The sequence below is a fragment of the Lynx rufus genome, unplaced genomic scaffold (assembly GCF_022079265.1).
Source record: "Lynx rufus isolate CCGP_SWC_20201006 ecotype Redwood Valley unplaced genomic scaffold, mLynRuf1.p SCAF_5, whole genome shotgun sequence".
Taxonomy (NCBI): Eukaryota; Metazoa; Chordata; class Mammalia; order Carnivora; family Felidae; genus Lynx; species Lynx rufus.
This window is the reverse complement of record NW_025814867.1, coordinates 91,223,092-91,247,778: the sequence shown is the minus strand read 5'-3', so window position 1 is coordinate 91,247,778 and position 24,687 is coordinate 91,223,092. Positions and strand designations below refer to the sequence as shown.

The 24,687-nt window shown below is 39.3% G+C and overlaps 2 protein-coding genes across 5 annotated transcripts in view; one reads left to right on the top strand and one right to left on the bottom strand.

Moving 5' to 3' along the window:
* ILDR1 (immunoglobulin like domain containing receptor 1) overlaps positions 1-24,687 on the bottom strand; it is a 258,601-nt gene that overhangs the window by 53,753 nt on the left and 180,161 nt on the right.
* Positions 1-24,687, top strand: part of CD86 (CD86 molecule) — a 68,141-nt gene that overhangs the window by 6,078 nt on the left and 37,376 nt on the right. Inside the window, exon 1 of one of the 4 annotated variants that reach the window (XM_047099381.1) lies at positions 18,510-18,765. The exons of 1 other annotated variant lie outside the window; for it this stretch is intronic. In XM_047099381.1, coding sequence (XP_046955337.1) covers positions 18,749-18,765 — 17 coding nt within the window. In that variant the 5' untranslated portion in view covers positions 18,510-18,748. Of the gene's footprint in view, positions 1-18,509; positions 18,766-24,687 lie in introns of those variants that run through there. 2 more of the 4 variants (XM_047099383.1, XM_047099384.1) reach the window with 2 other exon arrangements.

The following is a 24,687-nucleotide window of genomic DNA, read 5'->3' as shown; positions in this document are numbered from 1 at the left end:
TCAGGCTCTACACATGTACAGACAGTGTGGAACCTGCTGGGGATTCTCTCTGTCTCTCTGCCCCTCCTGCATGTGCACTCAATCTCTCTCTTTATCTCTCTCTCAAAATAAATAAATAAACTTTTAAAAAAGATTTAAAAAAAAGAGAAAGCTCTAAAGTCAAAATGAGTCTAAAATTTGCTTTCTGTAGTCTCAGAGATATTATCAGCCAAACAACTCAAAAGTCACAGTTCTGTATTTTAGGGGATCAAATTAATCCAATTTGGCTGTACTGAAACATCTAATAAAAATAAAAAAGAATGAATAGTTAGTTAAGTAAACCAATTAGTCAATACCAGCCAGAAACTAACCATGGGGTAAAACCTGAGAAAGTAACTACCCATAAGATAAACCTAGATCATCACCTTCATCTTTATGACTATTTTCAACCAACTAAACAATAAATCTTCATCAAGAAACTGATTGTCTTCAGGAACTGTGTAGAATACAGAAAAAAATATCCAACATGTAATCTTTACAGTGTAATTAGGAAGAGAAACCAACAATTATAAAATGACAAAAGCAATCCAATGCAGTTAATAATTAAGCAATTTTTTAAAATAAATGTAAATGACAAAAATTGTTCATTTCACTACATATTAAAGAAATGCCAATTCAAGCTCCAATGAGATATCTTCATTTACCAGATTAAACAGTAAACAAACAATCCAATTAGAAAATGGGAAAAAGATATAAAAAGACATTTTCTCAAAGAGGATACACAGATGACAGGCACATCAAAAGATGTTCAACATCATTAGCCATGATGAGAATGAAAATCAAGCCCACAGTGAGATATCACTACACACCTATCAGAATAGCTTTAAAAAATAATAATAATGGTAACATCACGCTGGCAGGATGCAGAGAAACTGGATCACCTATATTTTGCTGTTGGGATTGTAAAATGGTGCAGCCACTCGGGAAAACAGTTTGACAGTTTCTTGAGAAACTAAACATACACTTATTATATGACTCAGAAGTTGCATTCTTGGGCATTTATCTCAGAGAAAGGAAAAAACTATGTTCACGCAAAACCAATACATGAATATTCATACCAGATTTATTCCTAGTAGTCAAAACAGGGGAAAATATCCTTCACTGAGTGAATGGTTAAACAAACTATGGTACATATATACTATGGAATACTACTCAGCAATAAAAGGGAAGAACTATTCTCCCTCTCTCTCTGCCCCTCCCCCGTTCATGCTCTGTCTCTCTCTGTCAAAAATAAATAAACATTGAAAAAAAAAAATTTAAAAAAAAAAAAAAAAAAGGGGGCGCCTGGGTGGCGCAGTCGGTTAAGCGTCCGACTTCAGCCAGGTCACGATCTCGCGGTCCGGGAGTTCGAGCCCCGCGTCAGGCTCTGGGCTGATGGCTCAGAGCCTGGAGCCTGTTTCCGATTCTGTGTCTCCCTCTCTCTCTGCCCCTCCCCCGTTCATGCTCTGTCTCTCTCTGTCAAAAATAAATAAACATTGAAAAAAAAAAAAATTTAAAAAAAAAAAGGGAAGAACTATTGATACCCACACAAACTTAGATAAATCTCCAGAGACTTATGCTATGTGAAAATGCCAATCTCAAAATGTTACATGCCATATGATTCCATTTATATGTCATTCTTGAAATAATAAAATCATAAAGACAAGAAAGCAGATTGATGGTTGCCATGGTTATGAGTGGTGGAGAAAGGAGGAGGTATGCCTCCATAAAGGGATAGTACAAGGGAGCCTTGTGGTAATGGAATATTTCCTTATTACACTAGAGTGACAGTTTTTACATAAATTTATACACACGATAAAGTTGCATAGAACTATACACATGCACATAAAACATAAAACTGGTGAAATATAAATAAGCTCTATGGGTTATACCAATCTCAATTTCCTAGTTTTAACTGTTATACTGCAGCTGTAAAAGATGTTACCACTGAGGGAAAGTGGGTGAAAGTCACACAAGACCTCCTTTACAGTTCTACCAACTTCCTTTGAATCTTAAATTATTTCAAAATAAAATATTTAAAAAGTAAAGATACAACTCATTACCCCCAAAACAAATAATCCAGTTAAAAAATGAGCAGAGGACATGAACAGACATTTCTCCAAAGACATGCAAATGGCCAACAGACACATGAAAAGATGTTCAACATCACTCATCATCAGGGAAAAATGCACATCAAAACTACAATGAGATATCACCTCACACCTGTCAGAATGGCTACAATCAAAAACCAAAGAGGTTCCTCACAAAGTTAAAAATAGAAATACCCTATGATTTACTAATTGCAGTACTGGGTATTTATGCCCAAAACACAAAAACACTAATTCAAAGGAATACATGTGCCTCTGTGTTTATTGCAGCATTATTTATAGTTAAAGCCAAATTATGGAAGCAGTCCAGGTGTCCATTGGTAGATGAACAGATAAAGAAGGTGTGGTATATATGTATTCAGTGGAATATTATTCAGCCATGAAAAAGAATTAAATCTTGCCATTTGCAACATGGATGGAAGAAGTGAATATAATGCTAAGTGAAATAAATCACATAAAGATAAATACCATATGATTTCACTCACAATGCAGAATTTAAGAAACAAAACAACTGAGCAAGGGAAAAAAAGAGAGAAACTAAGAAACAGATTTTTAACTACAGGTTATCAGAGGGGAGGTGGATGGGGGGATGGATGAAATAGGTGAAGGGGATTAAGAGTACACTTAGCACAATGAGCACTGAGTAATGTATAGAATTGTTGAATTGTATACATTGTATTGTATACGTGAAACTAACGTAACACTGTACATTAACAATACTGGAATTAAAATCAAAAACTTAATTTTAAAAAGTAATGGGAAAAAACCCAAAATGTTAATCTTCACTGAATATTAAACAAATACTAATTCAAACACCAATGAGGTATTTTTATTAACCAAATTAACAATTTATGTTTTGTTGGAGTGGGGATAATAATGCTAATGAGTATACAAGAAGAACAGTACATTCATATGGTATTGATTAGAGGATTATGAATGGCTATAACCTTTCTGGAAAGCAATTTTCCAACTGTAAAAAGCTTAAGAATGCTTAAACACACCCATTCTAGCCAACTGCTTCTCTATGTTCTTAGTAATTTCTCAGTTCATTCAGCACCTTTGTTTCCAGGCTCTGGGCTACATGTTAGAAATTGCCAAAATGAGTGACATGATTTCTCAAGGAGCTCAGTTTAGTGTAAATATATCAAATATGACGATTTTTTAAAAATAGCAGTGAAGTGTGTGAGGTTCCAAAGGAGAACAAAGGTAACTGCTTTCTATTTGTCTGTAGGCAGTATGTCTTGAATAAGTGCCAGAGTTTTGAGTCAGTCTGGCTGGTGTCAAATAATAAGTAGTTAATAAGTAGTTTTCTGTTTACCAGCCATGTCACCTTGGGGAAGCTATCTACTTGTCTGAACTTCAGTGCCCTCATCTAAAAAATGTGGTTATGAGTGCTTTTTAATGCCATGAGACTTATAGGAATTTATAGTGGATATGAAGTCTCATGGAAATAACATGTTTTAGTCTTCATATTTTTTCTTTAAAATCTGTTATTTTCTATATTTTAAATTGTCTTCAATTTCTTTAGCTCTGCCTTTTCTTATTTAGTTCTAACAAATGGGTTTTTTTTTAAGTTTGTTTATTTATTTTAAGAGAGAGAGAATTCCAAGCAGGCTCCTCACTGCCAGTACAGAGCCTGACATGGGGCTCAAACTCACAAACTGTGAGATCATGACCTGGGCTGAAACCAAGAAGTTGGACGCTTAACTCTGAGCCACCCAGGGGCCCCATAGCAAGTGGATTCTTACCTAAAACCCAGAAGTCACTATAGTAAACCTCTAATTATAGATACGAGAAGGGCAGGCTCAATGCAAGTGAGTAAGGTGAAAGCCAAACAACAAAGCCACTTAAAATATATTTTATGTAAGATAGGATGCCAAAAACATTAAAATAAAGTCCTGTCCTATAATTGGTAATTATATGTACCTTCATGAAGCTATGAAGCCCCCTTTTTAGCCTTCTGGATTTCCAATATGGTACATTTGGTAATGTCTGCTCTTAATTTATAAAGACTTGTTTGCCTATTAGTCATCATGGGTAACATATTCAAATTTGCACTTCTAATTCTAGAAGATATATAAACTACCACTTTTGCTTATTGTGAAAATGCTTATTCCTCTTCTGCAATAATTTCACTTTTAAGGATATAGATAAATAGTATGAGACATGAAAAAGATTTGTGCACACAAATGTTTATTATTGCATTATTTAATATAATGAAAAATAAGAATCAACCTGAATTTTTCATAGTAGGTGAATGGTTAAGTAAATTAAAGATGAAGTTGTTGATAACGTGTGTGTGTGTGTGTGTGTGTGTGTGTGTGTGTGTTGATGACTTTTTAATGACAGAGAAAACATAAGGCTATGGAATTATAAAGAAAATAACGCATGGAAACAACATAGCAAGTAGGTCAAAACAGTCATAGTGGTTACCTCTAGATTGACAGGATCATAGGAATAGGGTTTTTTTTTTCTTTGAAATTGCTAAATCTTCAGTGAATTTATATTGCTCTGCTAAGCAGGATAAAATCAAGATAAAAAGCAACCTAGTAGTGAGGTACAGTCTCTGAGTCAGGAAGAGTAAACACAGAATGCCTACAGAGATCCTCAGATAATAGAATGTGATGCAGGCATATAGTTTATTATACCCTCATGATGCCTGAATGGTGGAAGCTTCGTTACACAGCAGATGAACCCCATCTTTTTGTTTGTTTGTTTGTTTTAAAATTTTTTAATGTTTATTTTTGAGAGAGAAAGAGAGAGAGGAGGGGCAGAGAGAGACAGAGACACAGAATCCGAAGCAGGCTCCAGGCTCTGAGCTGTCAGCACAGAGCCCAATGCAGGGCTCGAACTCCCAAACCATGAGATCATGACCTGAACTGAAGTCTGACACTTAACCAACTAAGCCACCCAGGTGCCCCACAGATGAGCCCCATCTTGAGCAATGCTGCTGGTCCCCACTCTGTTGTCTTGTGTGCTGGAATGTGGTCCAGTACAACCTAATCTCATTTTTTGGACAGAAGTTAGGGAGGTAGACTTATATGTGATATCTCCTGATTTTTATGTAATGCCTCAATGTCTGGAGGGGCTTGCTCGGCTCAGGCCTCCAATTTTGACCTCTGTTCTCTAGTGCAACAGAGGTTCAGAGGAGTGTGAGAACACTATGGATAGAAAGGTTTAAGAATATATTAAATTCCAGGCTATAGTGAATCAGGGCTAGAAAAGAGGGGGCTGAGAAAATTTGTTTATTAACTCATTCAGTAAAGTTTTATTTAATGTTGAGAAAATGAAGATGAATCACATAGAGATCCTATTTAGCAGCTATGAAGGGAGGTTACATTATAGCTAGCATTTCTTATCACATGGCAGGCATTATGGCACATTCTATCATATATTATTTCACTTAATCCTTACAATTCCTGGAGGTAGGTACTATTATTATCCCCTATTTTCCACAACTGAAAACTAAATCTTAGAGATGTTAAATAACTTGTCCAGGTCGCATAGCTGATACAGAGCCAGGAGTCCAGCCACCAATCTAATTCTAGACCAAAGCTCTGAACAGCATTATGGGAGCATATATTATGGCAGACCAAGACAGATTTGTGGGTAGAAATATTTGTGCTTGGAGAGAGCTGTGTTGTATCAGGGCCCAAAACAAGCTCTGGCAGCCAAGTAATAAAGGTAAGAACTAGGGAGCAAGTGGTCTGGGACAGAGATTGAAAACTAAAGATTGGTAGACCAAAAATAGCATATAGATAGACAGTAATTTTTAAAAGTTAAAAAAAATAACTATAACTAGTTGCCAGTACTTTAAAAATCTGGAGAATTCACATAAATTTGGATTTCCACCTCCTCTGGGAAATCAGAATAACCAGTAACAATGGACCCTCATTCCCATATGGTAACAACAGGTGAATCTGGAAGAGGCTGCTCAACTTCTAAGGGGGTAAAAGCTCTCCTTTTCCTACATAGCCTACTTTGCTCATTTATTTACATTAACTGCCAGGACCATGTACACACTTGAGTCAGGAGTTACAAAAGCTAGGGATATTTGAAAATATAGACCCAGCAAGATAACTTCCCCCAGGGCACCAAATTTTAAGGCAGAAGCCATTTACATCTTCCCTTCTGACTGGGCTGGAAAGTGGTCCCAAGATCTTTGCTTGCAGGTTAGAAGGAAGTAGATTGGTAGAGAAGGGGGAACTTGATTGAAGGCTCAGTGAAAAAGGTGGGAATTTGAGGGACATGGAGAATTGAGACAGCAGGGAGTATAAAAGTTAATACGCCTATGCAGTGGCTCACCCAAGATTCAATTTTCAAGAGGATTCTCTGACTTGTTAAGTGTTCATGGTCACCAGGAAAAAAAAAGTTAAAAAAAAAAAGGGAAAGCAAACCCAAACTCAGTTTCTTTAATGTCTCTAGTTGTGTTTTCACACATACAGGCAGAGTGATCCCTTTACACACACTTAGGTATCGATCTGAGGGTCCCATTCAGTTCTGGGGGACTTTAGGAAAAACATTTACTTGGATTAAAAGAATTTGGGGCAGGTTACTTATTTCTCTAAGCCTGTTTATTCATCTGTTAGAAGGTTTCATAGTTTCCAATTTTCAGAGAGTAAGGATTAAGTGAATGAATGGAGGAATATGAAGTGCATGGCTGACAGCAGGAAGGAAGAAGTGATTGCTGTGATGAGCAGGGATGGGGCTAGGAACCTCACCTAGGTGTAGTCCCTGAATCTTTATAATGACCATGTAAATTAGGTATTATTTTCCCCCACCGAAAAAAAAATGAGGAAATTGAGGTTTGGAGAGGTTTAGTAATTTACTCAAGGTTGCATAATTAGTAAAAGGTAGAGTGGAGAGACTTAAAAAGAGCCAAACCACACCAAAAAAGTACGCTGACATCTATCTGACACTCTAATGATAGTCATATAGCAAAATCAGCTAGAAATTGAAACAGATTCAATTCTATATCCTGCTAAAACTTGAGGTCACCAGCTGTGTGTCCCTAGGCAAGTGGCCTAACTTCTTTGAAACTCAGTTTCCTCATCTGTAAAATTCCTACATTTATTGTGGAGATTAAATGAAGCAATACACTTAAAGTACCTGGCAGAATACCTAGCTTATAAGTCATCAGTTAACAGATATTAACTTTAATGATGTTTGTTGGACCTGTTACTGCACTAAGTATCAGGAATGCAAAGGGAACTAAACATGTTCCCTGCTCTTGTGGAAGTCAGGATAGGACATCTATATAAGCAGGGAAATTTTAACACAAGGAGGAAACTGTTATAATGAAAGAATAAATGATGTGATTTGGGAGCGAGAAAGATGTAGATATAGTGGGGGGAGATGTAGATATAAAGGAGGGAAGGATGGCAGGGAAGGTTCCAGCTGTGAAGTACAGAGTGACCTGGATCTCAAAGGAACAGTGGATGGAGTTCTGCATACAGAAAAGGCAGGAAAGGCATTCCAGGCAGAAGGAATAGCTTGTGCAAAGAGAAAGACGGCAAAAAGTCCTGAAAGGTCTAGGAGGGTCAAGGGTCAGTGAACAGTTCTGGTGTGACTAGAAGGTAAGTTATGTGGGTTGACTGACAGAAGCAGAAGAGAAAAGTTGGGTTCAGGCTGTGAAGGCCTTTGTGTGTCTTGCTAAGAAGTATGACCACTAGTCCATGAGGAAAAGGGAGCAAGTCTTCAAAGCGAGGAAGTTTCATAGTCAGAATGCTTTTGGTGAAAAATAATGATAGGGTAAAGGATAGTGTAAGGGATCCAGCCAGGAGATTGTTGCAGTAGTCTGGACAGGAGGTGACAGAGACCCCAAAACTGGCCACCAATGAAATGGAAGTGGGTGGTAAGGAAGAGGAAGTGAAGGATGACATAAACATAATGTGTGAAGTCCATGGTATGAAAATGGCTTGGTCCCTTACTTACCAAAGGACCAAAACAAAAACACAGAAAACCTCTTTTAAAAATAATCTCTTTTGTTTGTATGCAAATAGGCCATGCATAGTGAAAACGCAACTCAAGTATGATGACAAATACAATATTTTGTCTCCAATCCTTGAATTGCAAAGATCAAATTGGTTTACAAATGCTGTCCTTCTTAAGAATTCCAACTCCTCACATTAAAACCGTAGCCAACAAGTACAAGGCTTATTTGACATCATTTCTGATATTAAACCAGATTTGAGGAAAGCTATTTAAGGCACTTTTCAAAAGAGACCATCCTTTACTCACATGGCGGAAGAGTAGGAGGAGCGGCATCTTATTTTACTGGAAATTTTGTTGTTGTTATTCTTAAAATGCAGGGTGCTAGTTTATTTTATAGATTTAGAAATTAATTAGCACTTAGTATTTATCTTCAGTATTTAGAATTATTCAAGAAATATCAAAGGAATCTGAATTTATTAGTAAAAGGTTTAATGTCATTTGCCAAATGGTATGTTTATTTTTATTTAATTTTTACTTTTTATTTATTTATTTTTTAAATATAATTTATTGTTAAGTTAGCTAACATACAGTGTATACAGCGTGCTCTTGGCTTCAGGAGTAGATTCCCATAATTCATCACTTACATACAACACCCAGTGCTCATCCCAACAAGTGCCCTCCTCAATGCCCATCACCCATTGTCCTCTCTCCCCTGCCCACCCCCATCAACCCTCAGTTTGTTCTCTGCATTTAAGAGTCCCTTATGGTTTGCCTCCATCTCTGTTTGAAACTATTTTTCCCCTTCCCTTCCCCCCTGATGTTCTGTTAAGATTCTCAAACTCCACATATGAGTGAAAACATATGACCTCTATCTTTCTCTGCCTGACTTATTTCATTTAGCATAATACCCTCCAGTTCCATCCACGTTGTTGCAAATGGCAAATTTCATTCTTTCTCATTGCCAAGTAGTATTCCATTGTATCAAAAACAAATAATCCAGTGAAGAAAAGGGCAGAAGACATGAATAGACACTTTTCCAAAGCAGACATCCAGATGGCCAACAGACACATGAAAAGATGCTCAATATCGCTCATCATCAGGGAAATACAAATCAAAACCATTGAGATACCACCTCACACCAGTCAGAGTGGCTAAAATTAACAACTCACACAACAACAGATACTGGCGAGGATGTGGAAAACAGGAACCCTCTTGCACTGTTGGTGGGAATGCAAACTGGTGCAGCCACTCTGGATAACAGTGTGGAGTTTCCTCAAAAAATTAAAAATAGAATTACCCTATGACCCAGCAATAGCACTAGTAGGAATTCATCCAAAGGATTTAGGAGTGCTGATTCATAGGAGCATATGTACCCCAATGTTTAGAGCAGTGCTATTAACAATAGCCAAATTATGGACAGAGCCCAAATGTCAATCACTGATGAATAGATATGGAAAATTTCTTGTAAGTGGCAACATGTCTAAGTGGTGGTGGACCTTTAGAATCTTCCAGATAAAGACATGTGAAGGGAGCTACAAAATTACACCTGGTGGTTTTGTACCACCAACTTGAAAATTGCAAATCCAGGTTGATAAATACGTATTTTAAGGGTTCCCAGAAGTCTTATGTTCGTTGCTTTTGGTTACAAAGATGCCACAGGGAAGTGAGCCTTTGTGTGTGCAATGCCCCCTCCTTCGACCCTATTGTGAAATGGAAGCTTTAAAAAATCCAGGGGTTTTGGTTTTTTGTTTTTTGTTTAACAAGCTTAGTCATATTGGCTGTGTTCTATATGCCCCAATCTATTTTATTTTACTTTGTAGAGCACATTTTATTTATGTTCTTATATAAATATTTTGCATAAAAAGGTGCTTTCTCGGATTATGCTTCCGTAAAATTGAAATATGCTGCCATTTATTAAAATGTGTTAGTTTTGTTATGTATTATATTCCCTCCTCTGCACAAATAGGAAAAAGCATATGGACTTTACTCTTTAAGCAACTTTTATACTTAGAATATTACCTCATTTTATTTCTTCTAACTAAGGTTTAAAGGAAATGGCAAATGTCAGATGCTTTGTGAAAGAGATGACAGTTTCTCAGAATGCGTAAGGGCATATCTTTAAGCAAATGGGCCACTTTAAATTCAGAGATCACAATCTTGTGAATTTGGGTTTAATGTTCCCAGGTAACACTAAAGATTGAAATAATATGTTTGGAATCATATATTTACTTTGTTGAATTCTGAAAAGTGCCATCACTGATGTTGGTAGTTTATTGGCATCAATTTTTAAACTTGCTGCTGTATGTATTTCATTCATCTTGGAAAGATTTTACGTGGTTTTGTTATTTGTTAACTAACGGGCCATCTTTTATATAAACTCTCAGAAGTCCTGAGATTCTCTAAGTCCTGAGATTCTTGTATTGTAAACATTACTAGCTAGAATATAGAATTATTAAATTAGAAGTTAAGTATCACTTTCATCTACCCTTCTCTCAGAGTGAGTTCTCTGCTGTGCCATCTGTGACTGACAGTCATGCAGACACAGTGACCATTTAAAATATGAACCGAAGGAGAACCAATATTTCTTAGAGAAGTCTATTCCTGAGTCAGAGGGCCTGGGGAAATTTTTCTTAATTGTGACCTATACAACCTAGTTAATATCTACCCACATGCTCTTCAGATGTTATTTAATCATTAGTAACTGAAGCTGTTTTTGTTGAAAATCACTTGTTGGCAGGCCCCTTGATATTACCAGTTTAGTATAGGTCTCCACTCACCTTCAGGCTCTTGCAGAGCAGGGACCCTCTGCTTTTCCTTGTATCCCAGGACCAGCCCAAGTCTCATCCTTAGTTAGGGCTGGATAAGCATTTGTTGAATGAATGAAGGCAAATTAAAAAGTAGAAATTGCAGGGGCGCCTGGGTGGCGCAGTAGGTTAAGCATCCGACTTCAGCCAGGTCACGATCTCGCGGTCCGGGAGTTCGAGCCCCGCGTCAGGCTCTGGGCTGATGGCTCAGAGCCTGGAGCCTGTTTCTGATTCTGTGTCTCCCTCTCTCTCTGCCCCTCCCCCGTTCATGCTCTGTCTCTCTCTGTCCCAAAAATAAATAAACGTTGAAAAAAAAATTAAAAAAAAAAAGTAGAAATTGCAAATGGTGCAATTACATCAGTGGATTTTAAAGTATTATTAGAAAGTGGGAAATAATGTTAAGATACAAAGATGGGTGGAAACAAAGGTAAAGAATAAAAATATGTGCTTTTGTGTGTCACTAGAGTCTATAGTATTACTAGTTTCCATGGGCATCCTGGAACCACTCCTGAAGCTCTGCCCAGTCCCTTTTATGAAGTGTCTGTACACATACCTGGTGGGAGGGGGGCTCCAGATATGGTCTTGCTGCTATAATCCTGATCTCTAGTGTCCAAGGGGGCAAATGGTGAGTTCCTCAGTTCCCCAGGCTGTAGTCCTTCTCTGGCTTGGCCTTATTTCCTGATCTGTGGCCCCAGTTCCCCCATTGCTCCTTAGGGCCTGTCCCCCAGTGTCCCCCAGGGCCTTATTTCACAGGGGCAAACAATGAAGTATCTCCACTCACCACACTGTAGATATCACACTTCCCAGAAACTCCCAATTCTGACTGTGCCACAGCACACCTCCACCCCACTCCGCCATGTCTCCACCAGACCACTGACCACTCTCAGACCTTGGGTTTGGGATGGCTGGCTCTGTACTAGCTGGGGTTGCTGTCCTTAGCCTGAGCTACACAGAGCCACATTCTTAATCTTCTCCACTTGCCCACACAGCTAAAGTAACAGATCATGTAAATGCCACAGTCATCCCAGGTACAACATTACTTGTTTTTCTAAAATGTGCACATCCTGATACTTAGCCTTTTGACAATTTTTCCTTATCCTACCTTTTACAACATGCAAATGTAATTTTCAACCCACATAAATTTTGTTGCTGAAGTTTAGGTATGTTTTATTAAGCCACCATTTGGTTTTGAGAGAAAATGCAGACAAGGATCTTAAGTAGGATCTTGTAAATAACTGTTAGTGTCCTTTGCCTTTCTGACTTCTCCTTAGAGGACATCTAGACAAAAGTGTGTCACTGAGTCCTAGTTTCTGTGTTCAGAAGTTGATCGAATATAAATTAAGAAACAATACACGTTCCCTCTTTCTTAACATGCATGAATGATGGGTGTGAATTTGCATCACGAGAAAGTGAATAAAATAAGATACCCCAGGGCAGCCAAGGAGACCAAACAAACCAACTCAGGACTAGAGAGGAGACTGCGCTAGAGGTTGCAAGAGTGAGGATCTCCCCCAACCTTGGTGACCCTCTTATAGGATGTAAATATGGAGGCTGTAAAAGTTTGGCTGAAAGAAAAAGACTCAACCTCCAATGCTTAACTATATAAAATTGCTTTTAAGCGTAGGTCAACATTGTATCTCCGCCTCAAAGAAAAAAAAGAAGCTTACTACATTTCTAAGAATGTTCCTCCAGAAACATGGAACTGAAAGCTATTTTTTTATTGATCTGGCCCTTAGAAAACAATGGGACTTTTTAATGTACGCAAGGAACTGACATGAAAATTTATGATTCTGCACCAGAAAGATGCAAAAAAATGTCAAAATAGAGGGCAGAAATACAAAACTAGAGATGTTTCGCAGCAATGTCTTATGTATGGCATTTGATTACAAGTATGCAACATGGAGAAGCGAACCTCTGGACTGTGAAATTGATGCTAATTTTTTTACCCACGGGGTAGAAGCCCTCTAAAATGTCATGTTATTAACTTAGTTGCTTTACCAGGAATCAGTGCTTATGTAGTGTGTGTGTATGTGTGTGTGTGTATGTTTTTAATTAATAGACTTTATTTATTTTTTTATTTGTTAACGTTTATTTATTTTTGAGACAGAGAGAGACTGAGCATGAATGGGGGAGGGTCAGAGAGAGGGAGACACAGAATCTGAAACAGGCTCCAGGCTCTGAGCTGTCAGCACAGAGCCCGACGCGGGGCTTGAACTCACGGACCGAGAGATCATGACCTGAGCCGAAGTCGGCCGCTTAACCGACTGAGCCACCCAGGCGCCCCTAGACTTTATTTTTGTGACAGTTTTAAATTTATAGAAAAATTGAGCAGACCATACAGAGAATTCCCATATACCCTCTCCCCTGCACATAGTTTCCTCTGTTATTATGATCTTGCATTGGTGTGGTATATTTGTTAATGAATCAATATTGTTAATTAAAACTCACACTTTACATTAAAGTCCCCTCTTTAGGTTCTACAGTTCTGTGGGTTTTGGCAAATTTATAACATACATACACCGTTAATTACAGTATCATGCAGAAAGTTTCACTGCCCTAAAAATCCCTTGTGCTCCTCTATTCATCCCTCTTCACATCCTCTGGCAACCACTGATCTTTTTACTGTCTCAATGATTTTACATTTTGCAGAATGTTATCTAGTTGGAAACATACAGTATGTAGCCTTTTGAGGTTGGCTTCTTTCATTAAGCAACATGCATTTAAAGTTTGTCCATGTCTTTTCATGGGTTGATAGCTCATTTTTATTTATTACTGAATAATATTCCATTGTATGGACATACCACAGTTTGTCTATCTATTCACTTATTGAAGGCCATCTCAGTTGCTTCTACTTCGGGGCAATTATGAATAAAGGTGGTATAAATATGCATGCACAGGTTTTTGTGTGGACATAAGTTTTAAACTCATTTGGGTAAATACCTAGGAGCATTATTGATGGTTCACCTGGTAGGCTTATGTTAAGTGCTATAAGAACCTGCCACAATGAGTTCCAGAGTCCCTACATCATTTTCCATTCCCACCAGCAATGAATGAGAGTTGCCATTGTTCCACATGCCTGTCAGCATTTGGTATTGTCAGGAGTTTTGTTTTTTTGTTTTTTGGGGTTTTTTAGCCATTCTAATAGGTATTTAGTAGTAGCTCATTATGGTTTTGATTAGCAATTCCCTAATGACATATGATACTGAGCATCTTTTAATATGTATATCTGTACCATCTGTGTATCTTCTTTGGTATGGTGTATGATCAGATCTTTTGCCCATTTTTAGACTGAATTGTTTGTTTTCTTGAGTTTTAAGGGTTCTTTGTACATTTTGGATATCAGTCCTTTATCAGTCATGTGTTTTGCAAATATTTTCTTACAGTCTGTGGCTTCTCTTTTCATCCTCTCAGCAGTTAGTGTGTTTATGTTTTAAGGATGAAGGTTTTTGAAATACAATTTTATAACAGCAGTAAAATAAAAAATTCATAGCAAATGTTTTATGTTCTTTCTCAAGCAGTATCAGAGAACCCTGTTTGTGGACCAAGAAGAGTTTCATTAAAAGGGAAAAGTCAGGTTCTGGGGACAGTGGTTGTGGCTTCCTGCACTCTGAGAGGTTGTGCAGCAGGGCTGGGAATAAGAACAGGACCACCCTGTGCTGCATCACTTCTAAATTAAAAATAACTTAGGAACTATGAATAGGGTATGAATTTCTGTCCATGAATCCAAGTATGTAAGAGATGGTCACTTCCCATGTTTCCTTTAATTCAACCTAATCTCACCTGTGAAACCTATTCTACCAGTTGGATAGGGGATTCCATCTTGATCATACAGGGATGCCCTTTCCTTCTTACAGCCCAGTCATAATTCAGGAAGCTTACCTAGTGCCTAGAAGGAGGAAGGGCCTCAAATCCCAAGACCGTTTTGGTTGCTATTGGCAACCTCACTATCTAAACCACGGTGGTCTGTGAAGTCTGGCAGCTCCACCCCCATGCCACAGTGGGAAATGAGGTTATCTCCTGAGGCCCATGAACCAAGTGCACTGCCTCTGTAGGCATGAGCCATCACTCCCAAAGCTGTTATCCCCTTGGGAGCACTGAGAGGGAGTGCTTTGTTTGATCCCTCTGCTCACAGGACCCAAACAACTCTGCCCTTCCTTCCTCTTGCATCTCAAAAGCACTCTCTTTTCTCTTCCCTTTTAGGACATCTATATTATCTCTTCCATGAGCTTTCACAAAAGTCCAAAAGTGCCTTTGACTTTAAGTCACTTCTGCTTTCTCCCCTGCAAAAATCTATGTGTCAAGAAATCTCAGAAAACAAATGCTAATTAACATTTCGATAAGTAATGCCTCTATAATTATTTGTGGAAATTATTTTGTCCTATATTAGAACCACCACCACCTAGAATATTTTTAGAGTGCTTCTTGACTGGTGGCCATGAGAAGCCATTTATGTATAGCGAACAAATCTATAGCTGGAATTGGAAAATTCAGCTAAGTGTTTGGATCTTTCCAAATGCCCACAAGTTTCTAGCTTTGCCCCTCCACCCTCAGAGTAAATCCTAACCATGTGGTCCCAGGGGAATATCTCTTCCCCCCCAAACCAGCTACCATCTATAGCCACTCCCCTCCTGCTGCTTTTTCTTGTAGCCTTGGCCTCCTCAGACATGAGAACATCTGGGAGTGAGGCATGGAGGAAGCAGCCCCACACAGAAAGCAACTTTCTGAGGTTACTGGTAACTTCCTCTTCACTAAACACAAGGAACTGATTTTCTTCATTTTGTTTAACCTCATCTCAGCATTTGATACTGTTGACCACCATCACTGCTGAACCCCGTGCATGCTTGGCTCTGATGACTCTTGGGTAGGCCTCCTTATCAGATTTTTGAATGGCACAGGATTGGAGGGATGACTAGTACAATGAAAGACATAAAGAGGATTCAGAGTAATTTTGATTGGCTGAACACTGACGTACAAATAAGATGGGGCCAAGAGGTGGTGATATGACATGACATTTGAAAAAAAAATCACGGTCAGCCACTCCAGTACAACTGTGTACAGGCTAATTTGATCTCTGACTCATTAGTGAAAGTGATCTTGTCACTATCCATTTCATTCTGTAAGCCCTTTCTGCAAAGAGGTATGTTGACACATTCAGGGAGACCGGTGCCAGTGGGAGAACCACCAAGCTGGTTAGGGTTCTAGAGACCACATTATATGAGGAACAGTTGAGGACACTGATAATATGTAGCTGAGAGAAAAGACTACTGAGGAAACTTATGATATATCTGTTTTCAATTATTTGGAGGGTTCCATGTGAATGGGGTAAAAATACATATCCTGGAAGTTTTAGAAAACAGGACAGGGACACTTATGGGACTGGGGAGTGAGTGGTGGGAGATTTGGGATTATTATAAAGAAGACCTTTCTCTCATAACTGTCATATCAGGTAGTGAGTTTTCCAACATAAGTAAGAAAGCAAAGACTGGACATCCATCTATTACAGATAACACCGAGGGGAGTCCTTGCTTCAGTGAGAGACTAAAATGACTTTTGATGTCCCTGAAACAACCTTGCAATGCTAATTAGTTCATTGAATTAGAGAATTCCGTGACACCAAATTGTCCTTTATTTCTGCTGCCTGCCTCACTACTTATCTTCCATTACTTCTGTTACAGTGCATTGGATACTACTCTAATCAGGACCTGAAATAAGGAGATGAGAGAAGGGATATGGAAAAGAGAAAACAATAAAACTTTTTTTTAAAATAACCTACCGTATGCCAGGATCTGTGTGAGGCACCATATACATGTCTTCCTATTTAATCCTCACAACAAGCTTATGAGACATTTAATATTACCTCTGTGAGGAAACTAAGGCTCAGAAATTAAGTGACTTCCTCAAGAACACACAAGTATTAACTAGTGGGCCAGAGTTTGAACAACAGGTTTGAACAAACACAGAGTTTGAACTCACCCTTTATTTTTGGTAAATAATACTGCTCTTTAAAATTTTTAGTATTTATATAAAGATTCCTTTTAAAATCAGTCAAGATTAAAATGAATGCATAAAAAATAATACAGATTTTTACATGGATATGAAGTGGTACTAGTAGCTAGAATGACTGAAGTTTGGGAAATACTATTCTAAATATTTTGATAGCAAGACTTCCCAATTTAGCCTATCTGATATTTTGACTGCTGAGTATAAGGAGAGAAGGAAACTTGAAAACGGAGTGGTATGTAAATTAATTCTCCTGTGCTCTGATACATGGGTAATTTCATGTGTTACAATAAGGAAACTAAATGGACCCTTTCAAATAAAAAAAAATATATGATTGTAAAATCCAGAGGAAAACCCCAGGTGGTGCCTATCCGAGTAAAGGATGAAGTTTCCAAGGTATGCACAGAGAATCGCTGAGAGGAAGTGAAGACCCTATGAGTCAGGGCCCAGGACCCACATAAGAGCCCTCTGGGTTTGAGAGACCCTGGATGGAAGGTGAGGAGTTTACAGACCTGTTTTGGGAAGAATGATCATCACCTTTCCAGTGATTAAGGATCAACTTTGCGCAAAGGTCAAAGTCAGAACTGTAAAGTCTGTCAGGAAGACAGAAAAGTAATAACGAAGACTAAATAGCTGCATACCATGCTCTGTGCCAGGTGATGTACATGCAAGATCCCATTTGTTTTTCAGAACAGTGCATCAAGGATGCTGGTCACATTTCCTGGATGAGAAGACTAAAATGGGGAGATGTTCAATAACTTGTCCAGGGCTCGGTGGTCAAGCCAGGGTTTGACCTTGGACTACCAGTTCCAAACTTGTGCTATGCTACTTCCCCTGCACCACATGTCCTTGCTTGGGTGCTCTTCTCAACCCAGACAACAAACAGCTCTCCCTTTGCTACTTTTAATTTCTCTAGTCCTGCAGGGCCCAGCTAGCCACCAAGAGATCAGAGGAGGCAGGTTCACAGGGAGCTGTTTCTCTCCCGAATGCAAATGCTGCAGGCTCAGAGGCACATAAACGCCTGCCCGGCCCCCTCCCCACTGAGCAGAGGGCTTTTCAGGGCCTGATTGGATCAGGAAAAGAAGCCATACATTTGGATCAGGATTATACGTATGAAGCCTGTCCCTCTCGAAGCACTAGGTTTGGAAAAATCCACTTGGCATTCACACACCTATCACTCTTCTGCTGGTGACCTGTCCCCAGACTCGAGTACCACCCACTTCCAGGAATAGGGGCCAAATTTTCTACATTAGGATAATTAGGATTAGATGAGGATAATTTAAAAACAAGCTGTGTATGTTAATTGGCTTCTAGCAGGATCCATGGAGATATACTCAAATGAATGGTTTGTAGGGGGGTGGGGTGAGAAGAAACATACCCAGTCTCTGGGCTCTGTGGTTGCAGACTGCCTCCTGCAGCCCTGCCAAGCCGGAAACAGTACCTGGTACATGGCTGCTGTATAAAACACTTGTTAAACTGAGCTGAACCTTCACCTATGGGACTCAAAGGCTACACTCCTGGATCTCTGTTAGTCTTTGTCATGTTTGTGGCTGGGCTGTCTTTGGGGAGTTTCCTCAGGGCTTTACATTCACTCACTCTCCGCCAGTGCATTTGTAGTCATTTTCATCGGTGGAAATGCCCACCTGCCATCAGAAGTTATCTGGAACCAGCCCGTGTCTGTGGTGCTATTTCTTTCTTGTCAGTTCCCCTTTCTGCATTTGAGTTCTAGTCTCAGCCCTGACATTATTTCTTTCTCTACAAAGAGTGTTAGGAAGTTATGGGGAGCTCACAAAGGCTCCTCATCGTTTATTCTTAACACCTTGTTTCTGTGTTCCTCGGGAATGTCACTGAGCTTATACATCTGGTCTCTGGGAGCTGCAGTGGATGGGCATTTGTGACAGGTATGTTCTTATGAAGCTTGTATGCTTTGGGAGCTTGGTGTCTGATAAAGCTACATCTGGGGCAGATGTTCAGAGGTTGGGCTGATGGCTGACAAGGGAGTGGGTAAGAAGGGTTGTGGAATACGTGCATAAAACTTTTGACCATCAGGCTTGATTCTGAGACTGGCTACATTGGAGGTAGGACATTATAGAAATGTGTCTCTTCCATCCAGATCCTTTGTCTGCTTTCGTGAGCTAAGAGACAGGACAGGCAGGAAAACAGAAGGCACCACTTACCAAACAACCAACAGCTGCCCTTGGCCTCAGGGTGCTGGGGGCTCCAAGGATCTCCACTGCAGGAGAAGGTATCCAAGGATGCTGGCCCTGCCTGAGCCCCTTGTGCCAGTGAGAAGTTCAGAGAACTGGGGCAGAACCCACAGCTTCTGCAGTGGTCTCTGCTTTCTTATTTGGCTTTTCTCTTCCCGTCTCTTTGTCTCCATTTCTTCTTCCCATCTAAATGCCCCCCACAATATTGGCTCCTCCTGGCACCAGAGACCAATAGCTCATTTGAAAAGAAAGTCTTAGGTCCAAAAAGAGCCCATGCAGTGGTTTCTCGTGTTCTGTATACCATGAACATATTTGCATTTGCAAATAGGCTTAAAATAGTGCCTCCACTAATAGTTATTTAAGGAGAGACAGGTGAAAATAATTTTTGGCCAAGGGAACTTCCCACTCCTCTCAAATTGTAATAACTAGGGAGATGATCTATTCCTCTGACATGCAACCTCAATCTTGGGACTAAGGCTGTGGACTTAAATGAGTCTAATTATGTGCAAAGCTCACAGTTCTATATTATTTCATCTGTTTGCTGTTGCAGGTACCATTGATACTATTTACATGAGCTATCCTGTGTATAATGGAAGCTTTTTATAAATCTCTGTTCATTAGCATGTTCTAAATGTATCTGAGTGATTAACTGTGTCCTGGGTTTTAACAGAGAGCATAAAAGTCATGGTCCTTGTACTCTTGAAGCTTTTAGCTTAGTGGGAAAATAGTATTAATAGTCACACTAAAATGACTGTATAGCAACACTGCTTTGAAGAGAAGGAAATGGCTTTTTGTGATTGTACCCACTGTTTAATGACTGTCTTTGAGCTTGATACTTTGGTTGCTCTAATGGCCCTGGATATCAGATATCTCTTCCTGGTGGTAATGAGAATTGGATTTTATGGAGTTGAAGCTAAGGTGGGAGAAGAAAGAGCATAAAAGGTAAAAAAGTGAGCTAAGCCAGATTCTTCAGGAGAAAATCAAGGTTCAAATACCATGTTTCAAAAAGGTGAGAAATAAGTTTGGGGGGTCCCTCTCCCAGGAGACTGAAGCTGTGAAGAAATAGAGTAAGAACCTAACATGTCTGAAACAAGCAAGGAGTAGGAAGGTTCCTGAGTGGTTATCCAGTGTCCAGGCAAGGGTTGACAATTCACCTTTCATGGTCAGGCAAATAAGAGTGGTTTAGGGGGGCAGTACAGAAGGATAGGGCCATAGGCTAGGTGCACAATCGTTTATTGAACCTTTATCCTCATCTCTAACCTAATATAGAGACTAGTTTCTAAACCATACATCAGAGTATACTCAGGCTGAGGTTGGGAAATACACACCATTTTGAATACATGTAGAAGAAAAATATGTCTTCGGCACTTTCCATCTCCCCATCAGGGTAGGAAAGTTCCCATGCACTATTCTCCCTCTTTTTAGGAGTATGATTTCTTTCTGAGTTCCATTTCCTATTTAGCTGCATTAACTTGAACTTAACTCTTAATGGCTAAAAACAAAACATTTCTCCCTTCTAGCTAGCATTTGCATTTTAATAGGGGCTTTCAAAAATGCCTAAACCCAAGGAATGAGTAATTTGGGAATTCCAAGCACCAGGGTAGGGCTGGTACACAGAATGGGGAGAGGGGACGTCCCTCAAATTGTGCCCTTGATACATTGGCTTTCTCTCTTTGACCATGGTTCTGGTTCTGAGACAACAGGAAGGGGCCCTCTTAAGGGGCCATGATTGGCATAAATGCCTTTTAGTGAGTTCTGGGTTCTTATTTGTGGTAGGCAGAGCCCTTGACCAGATGTGCACAGACTCACCTGTAAAACTTTGCATGATGCTTACCCACAGGCACCTTTTGGCAAAAAAGGAAAAAATGGTTTCCAAAACCATTAATAATTTGGAAAAGAGATGCTCCTTGACTCAAAAATATCTGATTTTGGGGCATCTGTCTTGTACACAAACTTGCTATAAGGAGACTAGAAAGCTAACCATGCTATGTACGTTCCTTCTTCCAGGAGTGAGGGGAATGGACTCTTAATTTTAATACTTTAGTTACCTACAATATCAGGGAATGAATAAAAGCAGCCTTCTCCCCCATATGAATCTACATAGATATTTTTTCTTTGTACCTATTCATCTTTGATGCTGTTGCCCTCATATCTGTGTGGAAACATTGTGCTCCCAAATGAGTATGGGAAAGGACACCTAATCAAAATAAGGCAGTGTTAGGTATGAAAAATCTGCACAAATGGGAGTCCAGGAGGATTTGCTCCAAGAAGAGATTGGAGACCAAGTCAGACATATGATCCAGCGTGAGCTAGAAAGAGACATGTTTGGCATGGGAACTTAGCAAAGCTCAAGATGGGTGACACACATCTATAGCCAATCATCTATGCCCACCAGACACCAGGAAGTGTTCACGTTTTCATCAAGGTGTCGCTCATGCTCTTCTCTTTCTTGTCCGTATGCTGGTTCAGCCTCTTCATCTGAGGTCTTTGAGAGTTTAATATTGGCTTTCTTGATACCAGCCCTCACCCCTTCCTCAGACCACTGACAGGCTCATTTCCTTTAAACTTTTATTACATAATTTTTCTGCTTCCAGACCATCAATCCCAAACTCTCAATTTTCTATCACATCAAATATAAACTCATCTGACATACCAGACTGCATTAAGCTATCCTACTCTACTTAAAGAAATGAACTTCCCATTATTTGTGCAAGTGAAAAAGTAAAAAAAACTCTGTAGCATCCACTGTATTAGTCTACTAAATAAGAGTGATTCCTGACACTCAGTTGAATGAATGAATAAATAAACCAATCAATTAATACCTTATTCTCATCTCCCATACTTAATCCATCACCACATCCTGTCAATTATAATCCTAAATATCACTTGAACCTATCCACTGCTACTTCTGCTACTACCACCCTAGACCAAACAACCATCTTCTTCATTTAAATGACTGCAATAGTCAATGGATTGGTCTTCTGGCATCTGTTCTGACTTCCCTACTATCCACTTGCTACACAGTAGCCAAAGTCATCTTTTCAAACTACAAACCTGATTATGTCACTCTTCCACTTTAATTTCTTCAGTGATTCACATTGCACTCAGAATAAACACCAAAATCCTTTGCTGACCCTTAAAATAAGCATGGTCTGGCCTCCACTGACCTCTCCAGGCTTGTCTTCCACCCCTCTAGTCATTTAAGCCACATCAACCTTCCCTCATGTCCTTCTTGCCGTGGTGCCTTTGCACCTGCTGTTCCTTTTGCCTAGAATCCTTCCAAGCTACCCCCTTCACCTATCTGGCACTTTTCAATCTGTTATGTTTACCTAAAAAACTGCCCCTAAACTCAGCAGCTTAAAACAATGAATATTTTACTCTGTCTTACAATGTTGTGGGCCAGAAATTTGGGCAGGGTTTTGAGTGATTTTTCTGTTCCTCATGGCATCAACTGAAGTCACTTGGTGGTTGGTACTAAGTTAGTGAATGGGCTAGTATAGAACTTCCCTGTCCAATTCAGTAGGCACTAGCCACATGTGGCTACTGATCACTTGAAATATAGTTCATCTAAGTTCTGTAAGTGTAAAACACCGACAAGATTTTGTACAGAAAAAAGAATGTAAAATATCCATTAATAACTTTATATTGATTATATGTTGAGATTATAATATTTTAGATATACTGAATTAAAGAAAACATATCATTAAAATTAATTTTTACCTATTTCTCTTTAATTTTTTATTTTTTTTAATTTTTTTTCTTTAATTTTTTAATATGGCTATTGGAAATTTTCAAATTACATATGTGGTTGCATTAAATTTCTAGTGGATGGTGCTAATCTAGAGCAAGGGTCACCATTTTTTTCTACAAAAGGCCAGATAGAAAATATTTTCAGCTTTGCAGGCCTGACAGTCCACTACTCATCTCTACCACTGTAATGAAAAAACAACCATAGACAATAATTAAATAAATGGGTATAGCTGCATTCCAATAAAACTTTATTTATAAAAATAGATGGTGGCCAGATTAGGTCTGCAGGCTATGTTTGCTAACCTCTGATCTAGAGCTTCCAAGAGTTTTTTAAGTTTATTTATGTATCTTGAGAGGGAGAGAGAAAGCATGAGCAGGGGAAGGGCAGAGAGAGTGAGAGAGAGAATCCCAAGCAGGTTTCCACACTGTCAGCAAAGAGCCCAATGTGGGACTCAATCTCATGAACTGTGAGATCATGACCTGAGTCAAAATCAAGAGTTGGACGCTTAACTGACTGAGCCACCCAGGCACCCCTAGAGAATCCAAGATTTTATTCATATGTCTTGTGGCTTGGCAGAGATGGCTGGAAGGCAGGATTCGGCTGGGACTGTTGACCCAAACATCAATGCATGGACTCTTTGGCATGGTGGTCTTAGGGTAGTGGGACATCTTCCATGATGGAGTCTTCCAAGAAAAACAGAAGCTGCAAGGCTTTTTATGAAACATCCTTTCTGCTGTATTCTATTAGAGAAGTCTCTAAGGCCAGCCCAGATTTAAGGAGAGATTAGACTTCACCTCTTCATGGGAGGAGTAACAAAGAATATGTGTCCATCTTTAATCTATGACATCATTCTTCAAATCTCAGTTAAGACTAGTCCTATTATAGGCATTCAAATTACCGTGAAACTCTCCTATGTGGCACTTGTCATTGTTAACAAATTTACATCTATCTGTGTGATTCTTTTGCTCCTTCACTAAACTATAACCAACCATGTGAAGAGGTTCCTGGTTTTGTTCATTATTATATTCTAAGCAGCTAGCACAACGCCTGGTTTAATAAATATTTGTTGAATGAATGAATGATATTAGGGCACAACTTTGCAGCCATTAACTGTACTAATAATATTGATCCCACATTTCTCCATATTGCTCTCAAGCATATCACAAGACACCCTGTCAGAGGCCCTGTTAAAATTCAGACACATTCCATTCCCAGAAATCTTATGAATTTGTAGTTCAGAAACTTTATAAAAAAGGAAATAAGCCTACCCTATTCCTCCCAGTACCTCAAAGGTGATAATAGCTGCTCTAAAATTATACCTTCAGATTCTGGTGCTCTGAGATGTAATTCATGCAGCATGTCAAACCAGAGGCAAACCAAGGCCCCAGGCAGCTTGTGATCCTCCTGGACTTCACTCACAATGCCAGTACAGCAAGCTTGGCTTGTCCAGTCACAGGATGAACTGACAGAAGGCAAAGGACCAGGCCCAGAGTACTGGACTGAGTCCGACCTAATCTTCCCTCCATGGAGGCTGCAGCATCATCTCCTGCTTTGCTTAGAGCAAGGACTCTTGTATGTGCCAGGAGGAGATAAGCATTGCCACCTTCCACACTGATCCTAGAACTTAAATTGTAGTTATATGTGTACACCCTATCATTTTTTTTAGTACTGAGTGAGGGACCAAGACCCACACATCTTTACATCCCCCACAACCTGTAGAACAAGCCTGTCACTGAGTAAATTCAATAAATGTTTACATGAGAGAAGGTCTCAATGATCAAACAATTTTCCTTAGACACCAGCAAACTTAGCATTTTTCCTGATACCCTGATCATGGCTAATACTCTAGATAAAGTTGTGAAACA